This window comes from Setaria italica, chromosome II, assembly GCF_000263155.2.
Source record: "Setaria italica strain Yugu1 chromosome II, Setaria_italica_v2.0, whole genome shotgun sequence".
NCBI classification, from domain to species: domain Eukaryota; kingdom Viridiplantae; phylum Streptophyta; class Magnoliopsida; order Poales; family Poaceae; genus Setaria; species Setaria italica.
In genome coordinates this window covers 10,418,190-10,445,408 of record NC_028451.1, presented here as the reverse complement: position 1 = coordinate 10,445,408, position 27,219 = coordinate 10,418,190, and the positions used below count along the sequence as shown (strand labels likewise).

The window sequence follows — 27,219 nt, the reverse complement described above, 5'->3', positions numbered from 1 at the left end:
CCTTCCATGTAACGACAGAGTAGATTAGATCCAAAATTGTAATCCTAGGTCATCAGCCTAGGCGATTAAGGGCATCCCATCAAATCATCAACTCTCGAGCAATACAAACCATCAGTATACAGGACGTAGGGTATTACTTTTCGGAGGCCCGAACCTGTCTAAAACTCTCGTGTCTCTCGTGTTCTCGCGATCACCTTCGAGTTCTAGGTTTCGCAATCCCCTCTACCTATAAATCAACCACTTGGGTAACCCCCTGGTGCACTACCGGGCTAGGGGCGCCAGGTAGGGGTAATCGTGAGATCATCCCCAACGAGCTTGATGGCAGATTTACCATCACCTACAACTGCTTCGTCATCACCTACATCAATATCGTCGTTGGGTTGATTTCGCAACTCAGCGATTAGTTCTCTACTGGTGGTACGTCATGCTGTCGTTTTTCCATCACACACCGACCACCCGATGGATCAGGATACACTCTATCGGGGGAGATTCTCTTGCTTTCATTTTTTTCTTCTATGTACACGATCCCATCTGCTCCTTTACTTTCTAATCTATTATTTCTTTAACGTGGTTGTCGGGGAGAAATATTAATGACCTCCTTACATTCCCTAATCAACGGTCGTAAAGGCCAGGGCCCACCCCCAGCACCCGTAAAATCCCCACCGACTAAATACACCCCGGAGGTACTGCGCTCTGCCTCGCCCGACCCCGGGCGCCAGGGGTCGGACACGCCCGACCCCTCGAAGCAGAGTTCCACCTCGCCCGACCCCGAGCGCAAGGGGTCAGACGCGCTCGACCCCTCAAAGCAGCGTTCCGCCTCGCCCGGCCCCGAGCGCAAGGGGTCGGACGCACCCGACCCCTCGAAACGGGGCTCCGCCTCGCCCGAAGGAATGTGCAACCGCCACACGGAAGCACGAGCCTAGTGGGTCCCCCCGAGCTCACCAAAACATAACCGATGGGATGTGCATGCTCCAGGATACGGTTCTAACGTGTGGAGAGGCGCCCGCATTCCTCGACATGACCTGTCGGAATGCCAGACTGCACCGTGCTACGACGGCAATACAGGGCTACGGCTGAACCGTCTTATCCCTCTGCAACACCTGTCATAGGGTACTCATAGCCCATACCGTCTAGCGAAGGAGGGCAAACCGCCTGGTTTCCTGCGCAGCCTGGCAAGAAGTGCACTTCAACCGCACCGCCCTGTCAGAACATGTGGCTACAGTGGTCGGCCGCCTCCTGCCACTTACACGGCTACAGTGGCCGGTCATCACCACCAACTTGCACGGCTATAGTGGTCAGCCGCCATATGCGACTCGCGTGCTCGGCTACAGTGTCCGACCGCCGAATCATTGATGGGACCCAACGGCAACTGCCCTTTCCAGGTAGCAGTACCGACAAGACGCAGAGACAAGAAAGGAAGACGGCGTCTCCAGTAGCTCCTCCCGCTTTCTTGTTTTATCTTTTTTACCTTCCTTACTCCCAGCTCATTTTGTAACCCCTGTGTCCTCCTTACACTATATAAGGGGCCTAGGGGACCCGAGGGAAGGAGAGGCCCAAGAGATGATAGAACAACACCGAACGCACACAACAGCTCTCGTAGAACCTTAGCGCTCAAGACACTTTGATGTGTCGGCAAACACCCACAGAGACCTGGGAACCAGCTTCCCTCTCTCGCTCGTTTGTAGCCCCTACTGCAAACTTGGTACGAGTAACACGAGCAGCCACCCACACTGGATGTAGGGCTATTCCTGCCCGAACCAGTCTAATCCTCGTGTCCTCCCGTACAACCATCCGAGCCTAACGCGCAGAGAAAACAAATTTACTAAGCCGGTAGTCTCGACCCGTGATTCTTGACACCGACAGTTGGCGCGCCAGGTAGGGGAACTTTGCGCGTTCGACGTTCATCACCGACTTCGGATGGCCAACAACGACATCGGCTTTGCTCCGGGCTCCCATGTCCATTTTGGGAGCCTGGACTTCCTCGCCACGGTAGAGGGAATCACTTTGATTCCTCTTCCCGTCCAACCCACTCACCCCGTCACCCCTGGCTCCGCCGTCGGAATGATGGGGAGTCACCGGGCACGTACCACAGGGTCCTCCTCGGAGGAATGGCCCTTTGGTCTACTCAACGCCGCAGCGACTTACGGTCGTTTCCTGGCACGATCCATGATCGTGCTACCCACGGACGACGAGTTCGTGGGCATGAAGGAGTACGCCTCGGGGGCTGTCTTGCCTCCCCTTATGGAAAGGCCGGAAGTAACCTCCGACGTTGGCTCCAGCAACAGAAGCTACCACCCCTCGCGCGAGTGCTTCATGGCTGACGCGCACTCCGCGAGGGCCAGCAACGATGATGACGAAGGGGAGCAGCATACTCCCCCACCCAACTCCACAGCCACAGTCGGAGCACATGCCAGGGTCCCAGCGCAGCCCTGGCTGCCGGAGGAATGCGCGGTGCTCGAGCAGGAGATCGAGCACCACCGCAACGAGGGCAGAGCGCGCCATCGGGCCCGCAATGTCCACCGGCGCATCTGTGGGGACGAGGATCGTCCCCAATTCTTCGCATGCACCAGCCAAAACATCACCGCCGCGGCAGCCCTACTCCGACGACTCCCCGATCGGCAACGCCCGAGGAGCGACAGGCCCACCAAGAGGTACGCGACCTGCTTGAGTGTGCAGCAGTCCAGCAGGCAGAGAGCTCCGTGTCCCAGCGACGCGGACACGACGCCAGCAGGGTCACACCCTCCGCGCCTCTCGAGAGGCGTGGAGGGTCTATCCACCAACCTTCCTCCCACAGTGGAAACCAGGCCTCGCCCGTTCAACGGACCCCACCACGTGCGGGCGGTAGAGCCCTATCCGTCCACTAATGCGTCGGTCCTATCTGTGATGCACGCGACACCTTGGATGCACGGAGACGCCCCCGTGCGGACAGGGAGGACGGAGCCGACCACGGCTACCACGTACGCCGTGGTGGCCGCTACGACAACAGAGAAGACCGGAGCCCGAGCCCCGACCTAGTGGGGCCCAAGGCTTTCTCCGCGCGGATCCTCAACGCGCCGTTCGCGGCGCGCTTCAGGCCGCCCTCCAACATCACCAAATACTCCAGGGAGACGAACCTCGGACTTTGGCTCAACGACTACCGCCTTGACTGTCAGGCCGGTGGGGCGGATGACGACATGTTCATCATCCACAACCTCCCTCTGTTCCTAGCCGACTCCACGCGAGCATGGCTAGAACACCTTCCATCAGGCCGGATCCGGAACTGGAACAACCTGAAGGACATCTTCGTGGGAAACTTCCAGGGCACGTACATGCGCCCTGGAAACTCCTGGAACCTCTGGAGCTGCCGCCAGGGGTCGGATGAGACTCTCCGAGAGTACATCCGGCGCTTCTCCAGGAAGCGCACCGAGCTCTCCAACGTCGCCGATACTGATGTCATCAGAGCCTTCTTGGCAGGGACCTCCTGTAGGACTCTGGTCCACAAACTGGGATGCATGGGCCCACGGACCACCGAGGAGCTCCTCGACATCGCCACCAACTTCGCCTCTGGCAAGGAGGCCGTCGGGGCGATATTCGATCTCTCCAAGGGTAAGGCGAAGCGGGAGGAGGATGCCGACGAAGGCACCTCCAACCGTCAGAAGAAGAAGAAGAACAAGCAGCGACGCGAGGACTCCCTCGTGGCCGTCGTCGAACACAAGAGTGGACGGCCGCCCCCGAGGGCACCCCGGGCCACTTCGACAAGCTGCTCGAGGGACCGTGCCCAAACCACAAGTTCCCCGTCAAGCACGCCTACAAAGACTGCAACCTCATGAAGAGGTTCTTTGTCAGCAACTCCATGAAGGGCGACCAGAGAAGGAAGCCCGAGGAGGAGGGGAAGAACACCGGAGAGAAGGAGGACGGCTTCCCGAATGTCAACGGCTGCTTCATGATCTTTGCCGGACCGGCGGCCTACGACTCCAAGCGTCGCCGGAAGTTGGAACGCCGCGAGGTCTACGCGGTCGACCCTGCCACCCCGGTCTTCCTTAACTGGTCAAGATCCGCCATAACCTTCAACCATTCCGATCACCCGGAACACGTCCCACATCCGGGGCGCTACCCTCTCGTCGTCGATCCCATCATCGGCACGAAGCGCCTCACCAAGGTGCTGATGGATGGAGGCAGCGGCCTCAACATCCTCTACGCCGAAACCCTCGACGCCATGGCGATCGATAGATCGCATCTCCGCCCCAGCAAAGCACCCTTCCACGGCATCATGCCGGGGAGACGGACAATGCCCCTTGGGCAAATCGACTTGCCCGTCACCTTTGGGAATCTTTCCAACTTCAGGAAGGAGACCCTCACGTTCGAGGTGGTAGGTTTCCGCGGAACCTACCATGCCATCCTAGGACGACCATGCTACGCCAAGTTCATGGCCATCCCCAACTACACCTACCTCAAGCTCAAGATGCCGAGACCCAACGGGGTCATTCATTGTCGGCACATCCTTCCAGAAGGCCTACGAGTGCGACATAGAGTGCTGCAAATATACCTCGGCTATCACTGCCTTGGAGGAACGCGCGGTCTAGCTCACGGAGGACGCCAAGGACTCGCCCGACTCCAAACGATCCTCCAGCTCTTTCGCAGCCACGGAGGGCATAAAGGAGATCCCTCTCGGCCTCGACAGCTCCGACGGTAGGGTGGTGCGCATAGGAGCTACCCTATCCCCCAAATAGGAAAGTGCGCCTGTCGACTTCTTTCGCGCAAACAACGACATTTTTGCGTGGAAACCCTCGAATATGCCAGGCATCCCGAGGGAAGTCGCCGAGCACTCCTTGAACATCAAGGCTGGATCCAAACCGGTGAAACAAGGACTACACTGCTTCGACGAGGAGAGACGCAGAGCCATCGACGAGGAGCTTCAAAAGCTTTTGGTGGACGGGTTCATCAAGGAAGTGTACCACCCCGAGTGGTTAGCCAACCCTATTCTTGTACAAAAAAAGAATGGAAATTGGAGAATGTGTGTTGATTATACAGGTCTTAATAAGGTGTGCCCGAAGGATCCCTTTCCTTTCCCGCGCATAGACTAGATAGTCGACTCAACCTCGGGGTGCGAAACCCTCAGCTTCCTCGACGGGTACTCCGGCTACCATCAAATCACGATGAAAGAGTCCGACCAGCTTGCGACCTCTTTCATCACCCCCTTCGGATCATTTTGCTACGTCACGATGTCGTTCGGCCTAAAAAACGCGGGGGCTACATACCAGCGACGTATGCTCAAGTATTTTGGGGACCTCATCGGGCGAACCGTTGAGGCCTACGTAGACGACATCGTGGTCAAATCCAAGCTCGGCGACCAGCTCATCCCCAACCTTGAGCTGGCCTTCGAGAGGCTAAGAAACAAGCACATCAAACTCAACCCCCGAGAAATGCGTTTTTGGGGTCCCGAGGGGCATGCTGCTTCGCTTCATCGTCTCCGAGCGCGGCATCGAAGCCAATCTGAAGAAGATATCGGCCATCACCAGCATGGGACCAATCTGGAACCTAAAGGGAGTACAGCGCGTCACGGGATGCCTTGCGACCATGAGCCGCTTCATCTCGCGCCTTGGGGAACGAGGACTCCCCCTCTACCGACTCCTGAAGAAGACTGACCGCTTCGCGTGGACCGCCGAGGCTTAGGAAGCACTTGACCGGCTCAAGCAAATCCTGATGAAGGCCCCAATCTTGGTCCCGCAGACCGACAAGGAACCACTCCTGCTCTACATCGCGGCTACGACACAGGTGGTAAGCGTTGCCCTGGTGGCGAAGCGGGAGGAGGAAGGGCATACCCTCAAGGTGCAGCGCCCGGTGTACTTCATTAGCGAGGTCTTGTCTGACTCCAACCCCCGTTACCCCCAAATCCAAAAGCTCCTGTACGTGGTCCTCATCACGAAGAGGAAATTGCGCCACTACTTCAGCTCTCACCCTGTGACAGTCGTATCATCCTTCCCCCTTGGCGAGGTTATCCAAAATCAGGACACGACGGGAAGAATTGCAAAGTGGGCACTCAAGCTCATGGACCAAGGCATCACCTACACCTCCCAAACAGCCATTAAGTCCCAGGTGCTCGCCAACTTCATCGCGGAATGGACGGAGGTCCAGACACCATCGGCGCCGGTGGAGCAGGATTACTGGACGATGTACTTCAACGGGTCACTGATGAAAACTGGCGCCGGAGCAGGCCTGGTCTTCATCTTTCCCCTCGGCATGCGCTTAAGGTATATGGTCCGCCTCCATTTTCCCGCATCTAACAATGTCGCCGAATACGAGGCTCTCGTCAATGGGCTCCGCATCGCCATCGAGCTAGGCATACGACGGCTTGACATCCGAGACGACTCGCAGCTAGTCGTCGACCAAGTCATGAAGGAGTAAAGCTATCACGACCCCAAGATGACGGCGTACTGCCACACAGTCTGCCACCTTGAGGATAAATTCAACGATCTTGAGCTCAACCATGTCGCAAGATGCTTCAACAAGGCAGCCGACGAACTGGCAAAGGCAGCATCCGGCCGGAGGCCAGTCCCTGCCGGCGTCTTTGTCAGTAACTTGCATAAGCCCTTGGTCCGCTATGAAGAACCGAGAGAGGCCGGCAACGAGCCACCTGTCCCGGACCCGGAGGCCGACCTCTCCTACCCCGGGGTTATGAAGATCGACACAGAACCAGCAAAAGGGCCCGACCCTCTGCCTGACTGGAGAGCTCCGTACCTCGACTACCTCATCTGCGAGTCACTCCCGACGGACAAGACAGAAGCGTGGAGGATTATCCATCGCGTCAAGTCCTTCATCATCATCGACCAAGAGCTCTATAAGCGAAGGCATACCGGGATCCTACAACGCTGCATCCCCTCCGAGCAAGGAAGGTCACTGCTCCATGACATCCACGCTGGGGCTTGCGGTCACCATGTCGCACCAAGAACCCTCGTCGGGAACGCTTTCCGACAAGGCTTCTATTGGCCGACGGCAGTAGCCGACGCCACCCGCGTGGTACGCACCTGCGAGGGATACCAATTCTACGCCCGACAGACTCATCTGCCTGCCTAAGCACTCCAGACCATCCCCATCACGTGGCTCTTCGCGGTCTGGGGTCTGGACCTTGTCGAGCCCTTCAAAAAAGCACCCGGGGGCTTCACCCACCTACTCGTCGCCGTCAACAAATTCACGAAGTGGATCGAGACTCGATCGATTGCGCAGATCAAATTCGAGCAAGCGGTGCAATTCTTCATCGACATTACTTATCGCTTTGGAATCCCCAACTCCATCATCATGGACAACGGCACGCAGTTCACTAGGAAAAAATTCCTCAGTTTCTGCGATGATCACCACATCCGTGTGGACTGGTCGGCCGTGGCACATTTCCGTACAAACGGACAAGTTGAGCGGGCCAATGGCATGATACTCCAGGGTCTCAAGCCACGGATCTTCAACCGCCTCAACAAGTTCGGCGGCCGATGGGTTGCGGAACTCCCCGTGGTCCTATGGAGCCTGAGGACGACCCCCAGCAGGGCAACCGGCTTCACCCCATTCTTCATGGTCTATGGGTCCGAGGCAATCCTCCCCACTGACTTGGAGTATGGGTCGCCGAGGGTCAGAGCGTACGACGAACGAGGGAACCAAACATGCCTCGCGGACGCGCAAGACTAGCTGGACGAAGCACGAGACGTTGCCTTGCTACACTCGGCCAAGTAACAGCAAGCCTTGCGACGGTACCACAGCCGTAAGGTACGGGGCCGGGCTTTCAACGTCGGCGACTTAGTGCTCCGCCTCGTCCAGAGCAACAAGGGTCAGCACAAGCTGACCCCGCCGTGGGAAGGTCCATTTGTCATTGTGCAAGTAATGTGACCAGGCACGTACAAACTAGCGACCCACAATGGGCAAATCCTCACCAACGCTTGGAACATCGAACAGCTAAGTCGCTTCTACCCTTAATTGTCATTTCTAAAGCTATATACGTACTTCCACTATTTGTTTATGAAAAAAGCTATTTCTGGTCATTTTCGCTAAAGTTTTCTTCCAAGCTAAGGAATATCCGACCCTGGCTCTCGCCCAGGGTCGAATATCCCTCAGGGGCTGTCAAGGGCTCTGGCCCAAGACACTTGGCGTCTTCTCAAAATACCGCTTTTTTCCAAACCGACCCCCTTCCTAAATGTTTGGGTGCGGGAGGAGAAGAGTGTGTGAACGACGCTCGGGCAAGACCAATCAGACTGCGAGAAACCTACACCTCCGACAGCTATAGTGCCTTTGCTCATCGGTGCTTCCCGACCCATCCGACTCGCATTCTAATCTTTCCGAACCCAAAAACATAGAAAGAGGATCGAAAACTTTTTTCAAAAAACTCCATAAACAAAAAGGCCACTCTGGCCTACGCAAAAGCAAGTTTAGAGTTACTTAATCCTTTACCTATTTTTGGGGCACCTCTGCCCAATACAAATTTTCTTCAAGGACGCTCAGGCAGGACGGCCTCCTCCTCCAAGAGCCACGCCAAGGCCTCCGCGGGGGCAGCCACCAACGCGTCGACCTCGTCCAGCTCGGCTTCAGTATAGTCGGAGGTGTAGCCCTTGCTCATCAGCTGGAAGTTGAGGCCGGCGTAGTGGGAGCTGAAGATGCCAAAGGTCCGCTTCACGCCGATGCGGAGCGCGTCCCGAGCAACCTCGCGCGCCCGCCGGTACGTCCCAAGGACACGAGCTGCCAGCGAACTCGTCCCCTCCTCCTAGACAACTCCGAGGTCTTCGCAGACCATGCCAACGGCGCTGCGCAGGTTGGCGAGCTCGATGTCCTCCTCAAGGGTGGCGGCTCTCAATCGAGCAAGGTCGCTGTCAAGGCCTACCCAAACCACAAAAATGAATCAGAACCAGCGCTGCGTGCCGGGACAAACAAGACAAAAAGGACGACGAAGTCCTTACCATCGGTGCGGACTCGCTGCTCGCGTTCCCGAACAAGCCCTTGGGACACCGCGGCCTGAAGCCCCTGCATTTGTCGCCGTAGCCGGCTGACCTCTTCCACAACATCGGCCACCACCCGCTCGGCCTCGACCTTCCGACCTTCCTCGAGGTCGCACTCCTGCCAAGCCGCATCACGCTCTTGGCAGGCCGCGTCGCGCTCCTGCCAAGTCGCATGGTGCTCGCGCCGGAAGCGCTCGACAGTCTTCTGAAGGGTTTCGTGCTCCTTCTTAACCCGGGCGAGCTCCTCAGTGTCTTGGTGGGCCTTCTCGGTGGTGACCCGGAGCTTGTCCTCCGTCCTCCTGGCGCCCGGCTGCGCCTCCTTCTCCTGCGCGCGCAGGTGAGCCACCGTCTCACCAAGGGCGGTGACAGCCTGGTGGGCGGTAGCGAGCTGTCCAGTCAGCTCCCTGTTCCATCGCGCCTACTCAGAAAGGCGTTCCCAGACCCCCCCTCATGTCGGAGGAACTCGGACTTCCTCCAGGTGCAGTCCCTAAGGCCTGCAGGACGATCTGTGCTTGAAACTCGTTTGGAGAAAAAAGGAGCAGAGAAGGGAAAAATGACCGCCGAAAAGGACACCATACCTGACCGGCAGGGGCGACAACGTCGTGCAGCCTTCCCACCGCAGAGGATAGGGTGGCATGAACATCTTTCGAGCCCGCCCTGCACCTCCAGCCACCTCTCCTGCTCCCCCACGTCATCAAGGACGAAGAGGGGCTTCTACGGGTCTCCACGGGGGGCCCAACGCACGGTCGGTCCTCCCGACGCGTTGGGGTCACCTCCGGACCTAACAACGGCAAGGGAGGACTCCTCGACCAACATCGGCGGTCCCTCGACCGACGCCGACGGCCCTTCCGGAGTGGGCACCACTACCTTTGTCTTTTCTCCCAGGGCAGGCGCCGCCGTCTCCACCTCCACCACCGGAGTAGACGCCGCCGTCACCTCCACCACCGCCTCTATCTCCGCCCTCGGGGCAGGCGTCGCCATCTCCACCTCCACCGTCGGAGTAGACACCGTCGTCACCTCCCCCACCGGCTCTTCCCCCACCGGCATCCTCCCCTCGGTCGCCACCTCGGATGCCGCCTCCACGGGGGGCGCCACGGCCTCACCAACGGCGGCGCCGCTCACGCCCGGCAGAGCCATGGTTGGTCTCGCAGAGGCGGCCGACAACCTGAGCGCCTTCTTCGGTGCCAGCGGCGGGATGGTACCACGCGTAACGCTGCGCGTTAGGCTCAGATGGTTGTACGGGAGGACACGAAGATTAGACTGGTTCAGGCAGGAATAGGCTCGTATGGCTTAGTAAAATTCTTTAAAAAAGGTAGAAAAAAATTCAACACTGAGGTTCAAACCAGACCTTTAGGATAAGATGCACACATCCTAACCAGTTGAACCACAACGTGGTTTGTTGCATGCTTCTCGGAATAATTGTACTTGTTTTATTCGAAACGTCAAGAGGTATAGGGTAAAACTGCTCGGTGCCAAGATCTACAACGCCAAGCTTGGCGTCAAGTTTGGCGCCACAATGGCTGGCGCCAAGCCCCCCACCACATCGGCATCCGCGTTAGCAGTTGCACATGGACCTTGGTGTCAGGATGGCTGGCGTCAAGATGTGTAAGCTTGGCGCCAGCGTGGATGGCGCCAAGCTAAGGGTCTAGATTTTGAAATGGTTCCACCAGGGGCGTATTTGTGAGAATCTTTCAAAAAAGGGCCAAAAAACAAAAAAGTCGGCTCCAACTGCAACTCACATGTTTTATCAGAAAAAAGGGTGGGGATTTTTTTATGCGTATACTGAAATTATGATTTTTGAGGCAAGGTTGGCTACCTCGATGATGACGGATTGATGGAGACTCAATCAATCGAGGACAGGATCTTATGTAGCGCTCCGGGCTGGAGGTAGATCAGCGCGTTGGCGGCGAGCAGCGCTGCGGTCACGGGCAGCGCCCGCGCGGCTGTACTCCATCAGCCCCTGGAGCGCCAGCAGGGGCAACATCTCCCTCGACACCGAAGCCGCGCCGCCAACCTCTGCTCATGCTCTCTGCCTACTACCGCGGGGGCCGGCGCGCTCGTCCTCTCTATTGACTACTGCCTCCCCCCCCCAAGCACCATCTGCCGGCCGCCATCAACGATGCGGCCGCAGTCCTCCTTTGGCTCCGTGGCCAGATCTACCCCTTCCCCGGCACCGGCGCCGACGACCCCAGGCTGGCCGAGCTCATCGACCCGGGCAGGGTCTTCGTCATCGGGGAGTCAGCGGAAGGAAAGAGGGGCAGCGACAGCGGCAGGCTTTGGCGCAGGGGAGGAAAGAGGGGCGGCGGCGGGCTTGTCATAGGGGAGGGCGACGCGCGGCGACAGGCGCGGGGGTGAGGGGAAAGTAGGTTTGGCGAGGCGGCAGAGACGGCGGGCATAGGGTGGGATGGGGGCGGGGGCTGAAGAACGGACGGAAGGAGAGGGTGCGGGACTGCCGAAGGAGATCGGAAGGTCAAAACACGCGTTGCGGGTAGCGCGGATGCGTGTGGCATGGCGGTGAGGAACGACGGACGCAAGTAGAGGGACGGTTCGGAGAGAAGCTGCGGGATCGGATGGAGGGAGAGGGCTACGGTGCGGAGCGGGGGGGCGTACGAAAAAAAATCCCAGTTTCACTTTTTTTTAAGTAGAAGAGAAAACCGAGGATGTACCAAATTTGAGGGAACTTTTTAAAGACTACAATGCTTTTGCAGTTTATTAACCTTTCTATTATCTAAACCCTGAACCAGTACACATAAAACTATTAAATTAAAATAAAAGAACTTTTCATCCAAATGGAAAAAGAAAGGAAATTTAACGATGCCATAATAAAGGGCGCCCACGGCCACATCCCGACGTGGTCCTCAAAAGATTTCGAAATTCCAATCGGGCCCCCAGTCTTTCGATTTCCCCTCTGTCCCTTTCCTTCTTCCCCCCGCTCGGCCGCTCCACTCTCTTTCTCCCCGAAAAAAACCCTAAACCTCCGCCCCAACCTCGCCGCCGGCGATCTCCGCCGCCGCCATGTTCGGGACCCCATCCTCCTCTCCCCTCTTCGGGACCCCCTCCTCCACCCCGGCCTTCGGGACCCCCTCCACCACCCCAGCCTTCGGCACGCCTTCTTCCACACCCGCATTCGGTGCGACGTCGTCGACGCCCGCCTTCGGCACCCCCTCGTCGACGCCCGCCTTCGGGACCCCGTCTTCGACCCCGGCATTCGGGACGCCGTCGTCGACGCCCGCGTTCGGGACGCCGTCGTCGACGCCCGCGTTCGGGACCGCATCCTCAAGCCCAGCGTTCGGCGGGCTGTCGGCTTTCGGGACGCCCTCGTCGACCTCGGCGTTCGGCGCGCCATCCTCGACGCCGGCGTTTGGTGCGACTCCGTCGCCCTCGCCCTTCGGGTTCCAGCAGCAGGCGACGCCGTCCCCGTCGCCGTTCGGCTTGCTAGGGGGAGGGGGCGGTCAAATCACTACCCAGATGGCCCCCGTCGCGCCGCTGCCGCTCTCCCCGTCCGACCGCGACATCCAGGTACGCAACGGTTGAATCCCCCTCAAATCCGCCTTGAATTTTGAGGAGCAAGTAGTAATTGAATGTGTTGTTTCTGAATTAATTCAGGCTATTGTGGATGCGTACAAGGAGGACCCTGGGAACCCCCGGTATGCTTTCAGGGTGAGATTTCTTCTAGTTACGCTCTCCTTTGTGTTGCACGAGATTCGGGTTGATGCCAGCTGATCTGTTTGTCTGTTTTGATCTGTGCAGCATCTGTTGTTCAGCGTGACAGACCCTTCGCAAAGGGTGAAGCCAGTTGCAGCATCAGATGTAAGTAGCTGTATAGATTTGTTAAGTAATTTGCTAGCCGTTTTTTTTGTTGCACTGGTCTCTGATGAAATTTCTTTTCCTCTTTGTGGATGCAGATTATGTGGGCGGAAGCAATGGGGAAGCTTGAGTGCATGGACAGTGCAGATAGGGAGAGGCTGTGGCCTCAGCTTGTGCAGGGGTTTAAAGACCTTTCCCACCGGCTTAAGGTTAGTGTTGGAAATCTTGCTGATATATGAAATCCTAGATCAGTTTGGAATGGCATGTTCTCTGACCATTATAACGAATAGTATTGTGTTCAATCTGTAATATTGACAGGTGCTGCATATTTTTCTAATCAATGTTGTTCATGGTTTCATTTCTCTGAAATTCAACCATTCTGGCTGAGTGATGTGTTGTTTTGACATACTGGGCTTACTAGCTGTGTTACAACCAAGAAGGAAATCAGATAGGTAGCTTGTAGTCTAAATAAAAAAACCAACCAACCATGTCATGTTATACATTTCTATGTGTTTACTGTATTTCACTTCTAATTGATTGTTCACCTATAGTTATTTGTCTAATTAGGTATAACATCAGAAAATTAAAATTATAATCGTCTTGAAAGAATAATAGATGGTGTAGTCTGTCATGCCATGAAGTGTGTGTTTGAAATATGGGCATTCTCCACACAACGATCCATTGTAAATACCATTAACAAGTTTTGTAGTTAATCTTTGTATCTGCCTTTAGTCACCTTAAAAGAATTATCCAATGATATATGATTAATAACCTCATTATAGATACCAAATACGTGCGTGTCACTTATTCCAAACCTGGGCACGATGTCAAGTATGAAACCATACAATAAATGGTCCTGTGGTATTGTGGATCTGGGTGAAGTGCCAAATTGCAGTACCTGGGACCTGATGTTGCTCAATATAGTAATTGATTGGACTCTGTCCTTCCAATTCTTGTAGTTATAATTAATTTGTCTGCAAAAATATTACATTTTGCAAAGGTCGGAGAATATCTGCTCCATCCAATTTATGACAGTGAAAAAAATGGAAACAATATATGTAAAACATTTGATACTCTTTTAATAATTAGGAAATACAGGAGTACATTATTTGATAGAAAGCAACCAATATATCTGCTTCCTTAACTATGTAATGACGTGTTTAGGATGTTATTATGTTAAATCGGTCATTTGAGCAACTCATATTGGATATCTTGTGTGTCAGCTTTAGAACCGCTAAAGTTATACAATTTGGTGAGCTTTAACTAGAGCTTGATAATTTCCTGTAATTCTCGAATGCATGTTAAGTCTTGACCAAGATGAATCTTTTTTGCTGTACATCAATGGCATCAAATACTATTTGTTTACTTCATAAGAGTTCCTCATATTTGTAATTGCAAATAACAAATTAATGAATTATACATGTACAAACTTTCATAAAAATTCTGGTATCAAGTATAGTATATTGTACCATAATCTTGATATAAAATGAAGTGTTCTGATTGAACATACTGATGTCTCTTGTCTTCACTGCTGTTTGCCAGTTTATATTATTTTTATCCATTCTACTTTGTTCTTTTACCTCTACCTTGTTTGCTTATACTCCTTGCAATTCAAAGAGGTGCAGTTGTTGTGTGTGTTGGGGTGGGTGGGGCACAGAATCACATTGCCCATATCCGTCGGCTGTCTTGATCTAGTTACGAAGATGCAAAACCTCAAATAGTCCTTAATTCTCCCCCACATTGATCAAGCAGTTAAAGTGCAGTTGCACATTTGCATTAGATATTCCTCTACCTGCAGTATATACATATATGTCTTCTATATTCGTGGCATATATTCAATCTTTAATGGATCTTATTTGTCTTACCCTCTGCAATGCTCTGGGTGAAGCATGCTTTTTCTTTATTGTATTTCTGCCTGAAGATATTTGAAGTTCTTATAGTTAACTTTGCAATCTTTTCAGTAGTTGTGATGGTACTATCTTTGCCATTTTCTAACTTTCTTTAAGATTTTAAAAATTTAGGCAAGCCTTAGTATTTGTTTTTTACCTTTTCAGCTTCAAGATGAAGTTCTAGTTTCAGATACTGATAGATTGAGCATGACTCACTCTAATGTTAAAAAGGTATGGCTTTGAATGAGTGTTTTCATATGCGCTTCCATGAATCATTTATTTTGCCTCACATGTTTTTAATTGCAGCTGCAAAGGCATTTCCAAGCTGACACATATCCATGGATCCAGCGATTGAAGCAGCAAGAACTGGTTATTCAGAGACGTCTATTAAGGGTGATATTTTGTCTCCCTGTTTGTGGGTGCCAATTCACTTTTCATGCTTAATTGCTGATGTATCTAACGATTATTTATTATTATTATTATTATTCTTTTGCGAACTTTTAAAAGTTTGTTAGAATAGTGGAGGCGTTGGAGAATAGGGGTTACCGCAGTCCTTTAACGACGGAGGAAGCTGACTTATATGAAAGATTGGTTGCAATGTTAAAACGGGTTAGTTTTCCCCCATCCATTATTCCTACTTTTCAGCTGATTAAGGATTTTTCATCAATCTTTCTTAATATAATGATACGCAGCTCTCCTGTGTGTTCGAGAAAAAAAAAAGGATTTTTCATCAATCTTACTCTTCTGTTTGTAGCTAAAAGGACCTAGTGCTGATCTGTCTAGGAGAGTTAATACACTTCTTTCGACGTCACGTCTTCTGGCTAGCACTGGTGGTGCTGGTGGTCCTGTATATATTCCTAATTCGGCCAAAGTTGATGAACGGAGTGTTACGGAGCTTCTTGAGGTGAGTAGTGCAGTTTTATCATTGTCCCTGTTAGATAGCCAGGTCTTGTCAATCTGACTTGCAACTTCCTGCATCACAGGCCTTACAGCAACAAACTGAGGCAGTTGCCAAGTTAGGTAATGTGTTGAAGAGGGATATCAGGGACCTGGAGATCATCCAGTCAGAAGACACAGATATGGCTGAAGACAGTGTCGGGCGAAGGGCACTGAAGATATAAGATCGAAGCAAGGTCTTTGACATAGCTCCTATAATAAGCAGAGGGAGATGGAAGGGGAGATCCATCGCCGTGCAAGGATCCGACCCTCCAAATTGTTTGGAGTATCGGCTAGGCATATCTACTGTGCAAGTGGTGCAGGCAAGCTTTGATTATGCATTCTTTTGGAAGCTAACCATGGTCAGGTAGATTGTGTGTCATAACGAGGTGGTATTCTTAGAACTTTGGCCTCGCTCTAACTACATTTGAGGGTCGAGTGTTTGTCATGGTGGAAACTGCACCTTGAGCTGCTGGGCTCTGGTAGCTTCCCCCCGGGATGGTTTCGTTCTATGGGCTGAGCCCTCGACCATGAGTGGATGTAATGCTTGTTGTAAAATACATTCTGGATGCTGTAGATCAACCATGGCTGTAGCCTTGAATGTTCATGCATATTCCTGCTTGATTTCAATTTTTGCTATCTGAAGAAAAAAAAGGGATCTTTGCAAATGTGTATATACTCATTACAAAAATGAACTGCAATTGTAGTAGCTATTCTCAGTGTATGCATCTCCCGGGCACCCTCCACGAGAACCCCCGCGCGCCGCCGCCGGCGACGCGCGCCCTGTACTCCTTCCAGTCCTGGAGCACGTTCCTGAGGTCGAAGAGCTTGTTGTCCAGCCCGACGCAGCAGTTGGCGTGCATGGTGGCCACCCTGCCCAGGTCCTTGCCGTGCTGGCAGAAGCCCCCGAACACCGCCGTGTCCAGGAACCGCACCCGCGCACCGATCCGCGGCGGCACCCCCTCCTTGACGATCCTGTCGAACACGAACTGCTCGTGCTTCCCCGGGAACCGCGCCCGCGACGCCTGCCAGTGCTCGTAGAACGCCACGGCGGCCGGCGACGACCGGACGTAGAGGAGGCCGCCGTTGGGGTAGTTCCCCGGTGAGTCCGGGTTGCCGACGAAGAAGTCCGACGACATCACCACCTGCGCCTCGCCGGCGGCGGCGGGGAGGAGGCGCGGGAACGGGGACCGGAACCAGAGGATGTCCACGTCCGTGAAGAGGAAGCTGTAGCCGAGCTCCAGGACGCGCTGCTGGAGCCGGTTCCGCCGCCACATCATCTCCAGGTAGTCGCCCTTCATGTACTTCTGCTCGCCGGCGAAGTCCATGCCGGCGACGCGGAACCAGTAGCAGAAGGGGTGCACGGCAAGGCAGCGCTCGTAGGCCTTCCCGTCCATGGCCACGATGAGGAGGTGGCGCGGCAGGTCCGACGTGCCCTCGCCGTGCCGGAAGCTCTCCAGGAACAGGTCCAGGAAGGAACCCGGCGACGCCCACGCCTCGTTGATCGCCGTCATCAGCACCGTCTTGTCCGCCGTCGCAGCTCGCCGGAGCAGGTCCGCGAGGTCCTGGGACGGGGTCTCCTCCTGCTGCTGCTTCTGTCATTCATGGTGGGAAGGACAAAAGGATTAATATTATACTCCTAAATATTATACTCCTACCTTGGCTTCGAACGCAATGAATCTGAAACAAGATCAGTAAATTCTGAAGCAAGCACTCTCTGATTGACTAGAGCTAGTTCAATTGTTCATCTTTTTTCTTTGGCCTCCACTTGTTGTTTAGTACGATATAGTTTCAAACAAATACTAGTAGTGATCATCTTGGTTGGATTGTAATCCTACCTTGCATCCGGCACATGGGAACACTGTCCAGAGCAAAGTCCATACAAAACACTCTTGGGAGCAACAACGATAAGGACGAACAGGAGTGATTGATTGGGTGTTAGTGTCAACTAAACATTATTGGCACTCTTCAATTGTGCACACTAACCCCTCACTGACTTAATCGTTCTTTAGAATAAGAGCGTTAGCTAGCTACTAGCCATGTTACTCTGGTTTGGTGTACCCGATTCAGATTCAGTTGACAATTGGCATCCATACTGTTCGAATGATATGACTTCTAAATAGGGATGGTATGATAGTTTTGCTAGTAGGCTTGGTATCTATTAGGTACACTGATTGCCATAACCAGAAGTTGAATTGAAACAACTGGGTTAAGAGTGCTGAATTTTGTACACATACTCAATTTGTGTGTGACGTGCCTGTTGTGCCTCGTGTTTGGTAGAACATTAATTGGACTAGTGATTTGTAATAATTTCATTTGAGACACCCAAGATAAGCTGATGGATGTGAGCACAAGCTCGAAACGAAGATTTTTCCCGTCTTCAATTAGCAGTTGTGTTTTTAGGGCTCTACAACTACAAGATAATTTAGCTTTTTTTTTGTTTTGTTTTGGGAATCCAATTATAATTAACTGCTAGGTGTCGCAGAGAAATGATGGCGACAGAGGAAGACGAGTCACCTGCTGCTGCGTTGGAGTTGAATTCGCAGGCATCACAATCTGCGGTCGCTGCTTTTTCCCCGTGTCCCGGCCTTTCTCCTCTCTTGATGCGCCGTCGCCATCGCTGCGCGTCACCACCACCTCCTTGGCGACACCTTCTTGTTGCGTGGGGTTGAGGTGCAGCACCTCCCGATCACCAGCGGCGGCGCCCGCCTCGGCTTCCCTCCCACGCTGATGGTCCCACCGCTGCGGCGTCGACCCGTTGGCGGCGCCGAGGTCGCGGCAGAGGGAGGTGTAGAGGAGGAAGGAGGCGGTGGCGAGCGCGGCGCCGAGGAGGAGCGAGGTGGCCGTCTTCATTTTGGCCGCCGTCGCCGGCCGCGCGCTTCCCCCCGCTCCCAGCGACGACCGAACCAGCAGCCCAGCACCCTGCGGCCTCATCATCATCATCACCCGCGGCTATATAAGAAAGAAAGAGGAGCCGGCGGGCCGCGGTGTCATGTGCCGCGGCGGCTGCGATGGAACTACGGATTATGGAAGCTAGCGAGCGAAATGATTGGCGGGACGAGACGAGACGAGCGAGCACCGAGGAGAGCCGCGGACCGGAGGGAGACGGAGGAGGTGGTGGCTTCGCTGGGGTTGGAGCTGGAACGGAACACGAGCACTTGTCCGGGCCTCTGGGGTTGTTGGTTGGGAAGGCAACTCTGACCTGATCGAGGATGCGTGTGGGAATGGTGCGCCCGAGAGCGCGGGGGCGGGAGCTAGTCGTGGAAAATTACACGGCAGGGCAGGTGAGTCGAGGACGAGCGCGTCGACTCCGGCTTGGATCACCCGGCGAGTGGGGTCGTGGCGAGCTGGCGGCTCCCGGTTGGGACTCGGGGAGTGCACGATACCTGTCAGTCTGGCAACAAGGCACGTGAATTGGTGCCTCAGTGTTCATTTAACAGCCTCATCACACCATAAGGTCTGTTCAGGATTGTGGATTTGTCTTTGGGACATGCATGGTACACAATTTGAGGCCGGACATTGGCAGACTGAACTAGTGCATTTGAGGCTGCAAACTGGAACCACTCCGATGCATTTTTCTTGGTCTCGATACAAAGAAATCCAACCTACGCTTCTCTGATGGCTTTTCACATAATATCTGTAGAAGGACAAAAATGAGCTACAAACTATGAGCCCCCGCCAGGGTCAGCCACGGACCTGGATTCTAGCCTGTGATAACCGGTGTCACGGTTACCGTACATAATGCCAACCCCCATCTTGAAATGCAACGCATGGGGAAAGATTCAGGCTTCCAGCGCATTTGATGCCCTTTGGCAGTGGCACGCTCCAAAGTCATCACCTCCCAATTCGAGGAACTGCTGTGTTTAGTTCTGTATAAGCCAGGCTCCTGCCACCCAGAAGATGATTTCGTCGCGCTTGGTAGCAAGGTGACAATCTGAAACAACAGAAAAATAAAGAACACATTACTTCTATTCAAATTCCTAAAGGCAAAGTTGGGGGAGGGAAAATGTGAGCTTAATAACAAGACTGCTAAAATAAATAAATAAACATCAGTGATGCGATCTCAATTCTCAACTATGTATAACTGTGCACAGCTAAATCTGCATCTAAAATTGCAAAGACTGCAACATAAGCTAAGTAAGCCACTGTATCAATGGATGGAAATATAAGCCTAATGACACTACTGACTGTACATAAAAGTGCACCTTGGCTCACCTAGGAAAATGTGTCTACTAGAAATTCATATCCACAACATACCATCAAACTGAAATTTTGAGAAGTGGGAGTGAATATAACGGTGTTAACACCAACAATGAGAGTTTTGTTTTGGAAGTTGATCGGATATGGCACTTTGTTGAGGGGCTAGTTTAAGTAGCCTTGTTGGGCTCATGTCCTATTCTTTACTGGCGATCGTGTAATTTTCAGAAACCAAGCCACAACCCCTCTGTTCTCCTAAGTGAGACAGAGTGAGTTTTTGTATTTCTCTCTCTATTAATACAAAGATACACAGCTCCCCTGCGTATTTGAGAAAAAAAAGGTGTGGCACTTTGGAAGACAGACAACGGTGGGCTATCACTACCAAAAATGGGAGAAAATGATTGGCTATCACTACCAAAAATGGGTAAGGGTAACATTACAGCATAAGAAATTGGTTTGTCTTATCAACTGCAAATTAGTACACTGACTCTGAAGATTAGAAGTTGCAATGTGAACAAGTTTAATTAATTGGAGTAAATTAGGAAGCCTAATTCTAAATTCTGTCCTAAGGCCTGTTTATACCCTGAAAGCAATTCACATTCTGTAAAAATGTAGTAAGTCCTTTTATCTTGGTTTACTAGCAAACAAATCATCAACAACAGGCTATTGGTTTCAACATTACATAATTTAGCAGAAAATTGGTATGAGATTATTTACTGCTGGATAACTCCTATTTGTAGGATTTGAATTGAAAACCAGTCTTCCTCACATGAGATGAATAAGAAAACCTGGAACTCTATGCGACTCCAGGTATTCAGAGTCATGTGAGGAAGATTGAGCTATTAGATGGCAAGTCAACCTGGAGTTAATCTGTGGCGAATAACGAATTTTCTTGTTTGGATCTAGCAAAGCACAGTACAAACTTTCAGGCAAGAAACATGTAATGTATGAAAAATGGAAAACAATGTGCAGTTTTGTAACTCAGGGTAGCAATCCTTCTATTTTAAAGCTCATATTAAACAACTTCAGATTTTGTTTTTTATGACATATTTTAAATCCAGTGAGTAAACGGAAACATAGTAACGCACAAGACAGGGAATTTACCACACGGAAGAAACATTTTGATCAAGGGAGCTTGGCATTCATGATGGTTGGCAGGAAAAGGTAACCATGGTTTCCAGGTGATCAAAGGGATACAATTAGGCAGTAGCTGCATTGGTTGTGCGGTATGACTGTATGAGTGATATGTACAACCATCACTTGCCACCGAAAGTAATACTCTCACAAAGGAACTCAAGACACTGCTTTGTATTTGCCAATCTAGGGAATATATGTGATGATGATTTGGAACTGAAGGCCAATCATGGCAATATATGTGATGGTTAAAAATCTGTGTCGCTTCGTGTATCCTTGTATGTTGAGTGGTTCATCTTCTAGCACAGTAGCACTTGCGCAAACTGCTTCTTTAAGGACATCCTTTTTTTTTTCCTTAATCCCCATGCTTCATAGTGAAATTTCATTCTAGAGTTTACTAATGAACTCCATTTTACACCAAAGCAGGAACCTTTCTTTCCTGTCCTACAATTACCAGTTTACTCCATGAGTTCCTCTGTGGATAATATGTCCAGATCACTGCAAGCATCCATATTCCTCATTTGTTCAGTCAGTTCATCCAAAACCTCATAGATTTCTGGAGCTAGTGGGTTGGACCTATCCCCAACAAGAAAGGGGGTAAACCCATTACCAAGATCAGCCCATGCTAACCCAGGTGCTTTTGTGACACCCAGGTCCCTCATCAGCTTTCTGACCGTCGCTAGCTCATTCCAGCAACCTGCAGCTGCATACATGTTAGCAACCAGAACATAGTGCCCAGCATTCTCTGTCTTCATCTCCAAGAGCCTCCTTGCTGATCTTTCACCTATTATTATGTTACCCTGATCATGGCAAGCTCCCACTAATGCTGCCCACATTGTGGATGTTGGAGGGAAGGGAGTCCGATTAAGCAAATCCTCTGCCTTTTCCAGTAATCCGGCACGTGCATATAGATCAACCATGCAAGAATAATGTTCCATCTGGGGCTTTATACCAAATGAATGAACCATCTTGTCAAAAAGTTCTTCTCCTTCATCCACAAGCCCAGAATGGCTACAAGCAGAGAGCACAGTAACCATGATGATGGCATCTGGCATGATCCCACTGTCAACCATCTGGTTGAAAAGGCGCAGGGCAACTGCCCCTTTTCCTTGCATTCCGTATCCTGCGATCATTGAAGTGTAGGATATCATATCACGGTCATCCATGGTATCAAAGACATTTTGTGCCACCGAGAGCCTCCCTGACTTGGAGTACATATCTATAAGAGAGTTCCACAACAAACAATACCCTTTGAAACCATGCTTAACAATGTGGGTGTGAAGCTCCCGCCCATGTTGCAGATTAGCAACACGAGCGCAGAGTGCAAGGTAGGTGACAACAGTAACATAATTAGGCTCCACATCACTGCATACCATTTCACGGAAAAGCCTAGAAGCCTCTTCTGCATCATCCGACAATGCAAAACCAGCTATCATCGTATTCCATGTCACCAGGCCTGGGCACCTCAGCATTTTGAACAGCATGAGAGCACGCTCCATATCCTTGCACCTGGCATACATCGTGATCACCGCATTGCTCACGCTCTCGATTCCGTCGCAGTGCATGCGGACTGCCAATCCATGTATCTCCTTCCCAAGCCTCAACCATCCTGCCCGTGAGCAAGCATTCAATCCAATCACCAAAGTCACAAAGTCAACCCCTGCACCACCTCTTACCATATCACAAATCAACCGAACTGCTGCCTTATAATCACGCATCTGAATGTAACCGCCGGCAATTGTGTTCCATGTCACCGAGTTCACTTCTGCACCCTCAGCCCGCATCCGATGAAATAGCTCCACCGCCTCTCTCCACAGCCCAGATGCAGCATAGCCGGAGATCATCGAGTTCCACGACACCACATCCCTGTGGCCCATTCCGTCGAACACCCTGCGCGCGGCGACGAGGTCCCTGCACTTCGCGTACATGGACACCAGCGCGTTCTGGCAAATCAAGTGCCCGTCCATGCCGGCGTCCGCGGCACGCACGTGCACCGCCCGCCCGAGCGCGAGGTCACCGGTCTCGGCGCAGGCGCGGAGCACGGAGGGGTACGTGAAGGAGTCCGGGGGCACGGCGTCCTTGCCCACCATCTCCTGGTACGCTGCAAGCGCGTGGCGCGGGAGACCATGACTGAGGCAGGCGGAGATGACGACATTGTGTGGCTGGGGGCACGTGGAGCCGGAGGCGAGGGAGGAGGCGGCGGGGAGGAGGGAGGGGTGGTGGGAGTATAAGGAGACGAGGCGGGGCAGGAGGAGCGGGTGGCGGGAGAGGCCGAGGGAGAGGGAGAGCGCGTGGAGCTGGAGGCCGAGGCGGAGGTCGGAGCGGTGGAGGTGGAGGAGGGAGGCGATGGGGCGGAGGAGGAGGTGGGTGGCGGCGGCGGCGGGCGGCAGGCGGAGGCGGAGGCGGGAGAAGGCGAGGAGCGGAGTGGGGAGGAGGCGGAGGGCGGACGGGTTGGAGAGGGAGGCGAGGAGGGAATTGACAGAGTCGTCGCGATCGGCGGCGCTAGGATTTGGCGGCGGCGGCGGCCGTGAGAGCGCCGCGGCGGCGGACATTACTGGAGGTTTTGAACTTGGTACAGAATCGAAGTATGGACGCAACGCAACGCTGGAGACGTGCCAGCCTCCAGTGTTTTATTATTTTTATTTTTTTAAAATGGGCAGCTGATTCGAATACTACCTCCGTTCTTAAATAAATTACATCATTAACTTTTTTCATTTGTTTGACTATTCATCTTTTCTACAAATATTTTTGCAAATAGATAAATCTTAAAGTTAAATATAAAGTATATTTGACAATAGATATAATGATACACATTTTACTTTAGTTAACTAACTCGTTCAATAGATATTGATGATCAAAGTTGGAAAAAAAGTCAACGGCATCATCTATTTAAGAACGGAGGGAGTACCAAACATTTTTCCCCTCTCAAATCTTACAATTGCAACGATACTGCTTCATCTATAACCGATTAATTTTGCATATAGCAATGCCAAGTAGGATTTCAAGTGGCCTAATAAATTATTAATGCACCAATGGGTGACAGTTTCTTAAATCATTTCTGTACTAGAGTATTTCTAAGTATTAAGAAAAAACCTTAAATAATGAAATGCAAAATATAAATATAGAATGCACGATAAATTTTGTCTTAGCATGTCTTGCATAAATGTTGAAGGAAAAAAAGCAAAATTAGTGGTTTGAAAAATGTGGAATTCGTATTTCTTAGGAAAATGTTGAATCACCAAATAAATGTTGATTGAGCGTACCTCTAAATAAAAAATATTGACTCAATGCTTAAAAAAAATATTTTTTTGACCAAAGTCAGCAGAGGAAGTCCCTACCTGTGTTTTTATAATTTCTTTATTCCGGATCCGTATAATTTGCTCCCACGGGGAGTCGAACCCGACTTTACTAGGTGCTACTCAGATGCTCTAACCACTAGGCTAGAGACTCTTTCGCAAAAAAAAAAAGAGTAGAGTGTGGTTGGTCCTTAAACTTGTTTGGTTGTGTCATTGAGTTCCCCTTATTCTCAAAATGCATATCTAGCTCCATCAACTTGAGCTCGGGTATCATTTAGGTCCCTATACTCTCAAAATGCATATATCACTTCCTAAACTTCGCTTTGGGTATCATATGGGTCCCTAAACTCTTGAAATGCAGTGCCATCCTACTAATAAAATATGAAAGATCAAATTTTATACTTTAAAGCAAGCCGTTACTTTCATTGGCACATTTCCTGCCTTGTTTTATTGACCCTTCAGGTTCTCTCAATATTCTCAATATTCGTCCAGTAATTTATCTTATAAATCCCTATTTTAATTTAGTAAGTGTAAGCACGAGTTATTCAAATTTGAACAATCTTCCGGAAATAATTTAGCACGCCTGTCATGAGCACCTAGCAAGTTAACATATTGACTCCAAGGCAAAAGGTCATCAATACTTTATTTTAGTACAATTAAATTACATCTATGTAAAAATAAGTTTTTATCAATTTAATTGAGACGATAATGCTTTCAGAAAGTATATGGACCTAGATGACATCCGAAGCCAGTTTTGGGAGCTAGATCTGCAATCTGAGAGTATATGGACCTAAATAACACCCAAGCCCAAATTTAGAGAGTCAGATATGCATTTTAAGAGAATGGGAACCTAAGTGATACACAGTTCGACAAATTTAAGGACCGACCATACACTTTACTCAAAGATAAATGGTGATGAGCAGGTTTGCAAAATGTTGAACCAACGTGGTTTAGAAAATTAAAATCTTGAGCGGACAAAAGAAATGTTAGCCTAGAATAAAATGTTGCGATAAAAATGTCTACACAATGAGAAACAATTATACCTCACTAAACTTTGCCAAGTCTACATTTGACACAAAAGAAGAAGGAATTATAAATTGTTAAAATTGTGCCAAAAAAAGTTGGACTGTAAGGTCCCACTAAAACAACAATTACAAGTATGTTGAATTACAAGATAATACTAAGTTAATAAAATAATTGTTAAGTCAATGAATCTATAGAAGAAACATCAAAGGAAATGTTGAATCGGGACTGCCTTCCCACAACACTTAGCCCAACGAAGGACGCATACCTGGGCTGGCCCGTGCCAGTACCGGAAGTGATAATAAAAGTAGGGATCCCGGTGGCAGGGCAGTTATGGTGAGGACCGACCTGCGCACGGGAGGCCAGGTCGTGTTCTCCCGCGGATTAGGCTGTTAAGCGATTCTGGTAAGACAAATCTATCTTGTTTTATTTATTTCTCCGATTTGGTTGTGTAGTAGGAATTGAATCTGAAAAGCCCCCGCTGATTAAGCTGCTTGCTTAACCAAGGCCAAACGCCAAGCCACCATGGCTGCTCCACCTCCACGGAGAGGCAAGGACACCACTAGGACAGCATGGCCATCATCCCTCTCCCTCCTCCTGCCGCTGGTTCTCGTCCTGCTGATCACTCTAGTTCACTCGCGGCCGCAGGGGCTCACCTCCACAATCTCCGGCCAAAAAGGTAGAGCTTTTCCGATTGATGATCACTCCCCTCATGTCGATTCGTTTTCCTCTTGTTTCCTCGCAGGAATCTCGTTCGTTTTCTGATGCTTCGATCGATTTCACCCGTGATTGAATTAAGGTGATGCAGGCTCTGAATTTCGGGCATGGCGGAGGGATGCAATCAGCTGGCCGGACAGGATGACCGATCTGGCGCCGCCCGCGCCCAAGCCCAACAGCAACGTCCCCGGCGGGCCCTTCGGTTGACGGATCAAGATCAGGTTTCATTTGTGATATGCCCAATGACCATCTTTTGAAGATCAGTATATCGTGCTACGAGGATAGCAACTCGCATGATATTCCTCCATGTGTGTGTGCATTTCTTTTTTTTTTTGGCTATTTTGTTTCCTTGTAACGAACGAACTGGTGAAACTTAAGCATGCATGTCTGCAACGGATCCTGTCGCTGCAAAATACAACTTGCGTGGAGAAGAACAATATGCATTTTCGACTCTTCTGTTCGTGAGGATACAAACGCTGATGATGTCGATACATTTATGTGGTCGATTTCTATCCTAGCTACTATCTAGAAATTAGCAAATGCTCCGGCTATTTTTCTTCTTCTTTTTTTTCTGATTGATACACTCCTCTTCCTGTACTCCTATATGGTACATTTGTCTTGTTCTCCTGCCAAAAAAGCACCATTTTTTCTTTTATATCCAAGTCTGTCTGCCCACGTTGACGACCTTTGAGACGAGATTCCGATCTAGTCACTGTTTTCACACCAAGAGCCATTCCACAATATTTGACTCAACGAACACAATACGTCTATTATTTCTATCCACGACGAATCTGCTGTTAATCAATGTCAGGTGTGGACCCATCTCAATCAATAAAATACATATACTAGTCCTTTGGTGGCAGGTGACGTGTCCGGTGACAACGATGCGTCTGTCATGATCTTATCAGTTTCATGGTGCTCATATGACGCACAATATGAAATGTGCTACGGCTAGAAATCTCAAGGACAACAACCCCGTCTATTATCTTTCTCATTCTAAATCTCCATGACGGCTGTGTTGCTATCAATAGTATTGTAATGGGAGCTATAGGGACTAAATAAATGATGTACTCCTTCAATGCTAACAAGCCTTTGATATTATTATATCGATTTGGCCTATATATCGAACACATTTATCATAATAACGTCTCGGTGGTCGGAATCAAAGTAGCATGTTTCAACGTACAAAGTCTTAGCTAAAAATATGAAGTCCCTCCCCAATCAAGCACATAGTAATGAGGTCCTGTACCACAGGTACCCCAAGACTCG

At 51.0% G+C, this 27,219-nt stretch overlaps 4 protein-coding genes and 1 long non-coding RNA gene across 6 annotated transcripts; 3 read left to right on the top strand and 2 right to left on the bottom strand.

Annotated features, from left to right (window-relative positions):
* The first annotated feature begins 6,402 nt into the window (after nucleotides 1-6,402).
* LOC101779555 lies at nucleotides 6,403-7,053 on the top strand. Its single transcript, XM_004959099.1, has one exon. It carries the CDS (start codon nucleotides 6,403-6,405, stop codon nucleotides 7,051-7,053), a length of 651 nt encoding a protein of 216 aa, XP_004959156.1.
* Nucleotides 7,054-11,856: 4,803 nt separating this feature from the next.
* Nucleotides 11,857-16,194, top strand: LOC101767919 (nuclear pore complex protein NUP54). Its single transcript, XM_004955927.4, has 9 exons — nucleotides 11,857-12,470; nucleotides 12,558-12,611; nucleotides 12,702-12,761; nucleotides 12,857-12,967; nucleotides 14,813-14,878; nucleotides 14,954-15,040; nucleotides 15,155-15,256; nucleotides 15,402-15,551; nucleotides 15,631-16,194. Exons 1-9 carry the CDS (start codon nucleotides 11,967-11,969, stop codon nucleotides 15,766-15,768), a joined length of 1,272 nt encoding a protein of 423 aa, XP_004955984.1. The 5' UTR covers nucleotides 11,857-11,966; the 3' UTR covers nucleotides 15,769-16,194.
* On the bottom strand, nucleotides 16,158-21,364 carry LOC101767517 (uncharacterized protein At4g15970). The gene is made up of 3 exons (XM_004955926.4): nucleotides 20,885-21,364; nucleotides 18,101-19,517; nucleotides 16,158-17,178 (listed from the first exon to the last, which is right to left on the bottom strand). The coding sequence occupies exons 2-3, from the start codon at nucleotides 18,524-18,526 to the stop codon at nucleotides 16,300-16,302; spliced, it is 1,305 nt and encodes a 434-aa protein (XP_004955983.1). The 5' UTR covers nucleotides 18,527-19,517; nucleotides 20,885-21,364; the 3' UTR covers nucleotides 16,158-16,299.
* An 8-nt stretch (nucleotides 21,365-21,372) lies between these two features.
* Nucleotides 21,373-23,466, bottom strand: LOC101779154 (pentatricopeptide repeat-containing protein At1g71490). Its single transcript, XM_022824269.1, has 2 exons — nucleotides 23,329-23,466; nucleotides 21,373-23,211 (listed from the first exon to the last, which is right to left on the bottom strand). The coding sequence occupies exons 1-2, from the start codon at nucleotides 23,464-23,466 to the stop codon at nucleotides 21,373-21,375; spliced, it is 1,977 nt and encodes a 658-aa protein (XP_022680004.1).
* A 2,063-nt stretch (nucleotides 23,467-25,529) lies between these two features.
* Nucleotides 25,530-26,400, top strand: LOC101767116. Of its 2 annotated transcripts, none has more exons than XR_001163347.3 (3): nucleotides 25,530-25,638; nucleotides 25,741-25,912; nucleotides 26,042-26,400. It is a non-coding gene; the product is annotated as an uncharacterized LOC101767116 (long non-coding RNA). The 2 variants fall into 2 exon arrangements; XR_001163348.2 differs by having other exon boundaries at nucleotides 26,033-26,400.
* Nucleotides 26,401-27,219: the final 819 nt, after the last annotated feature.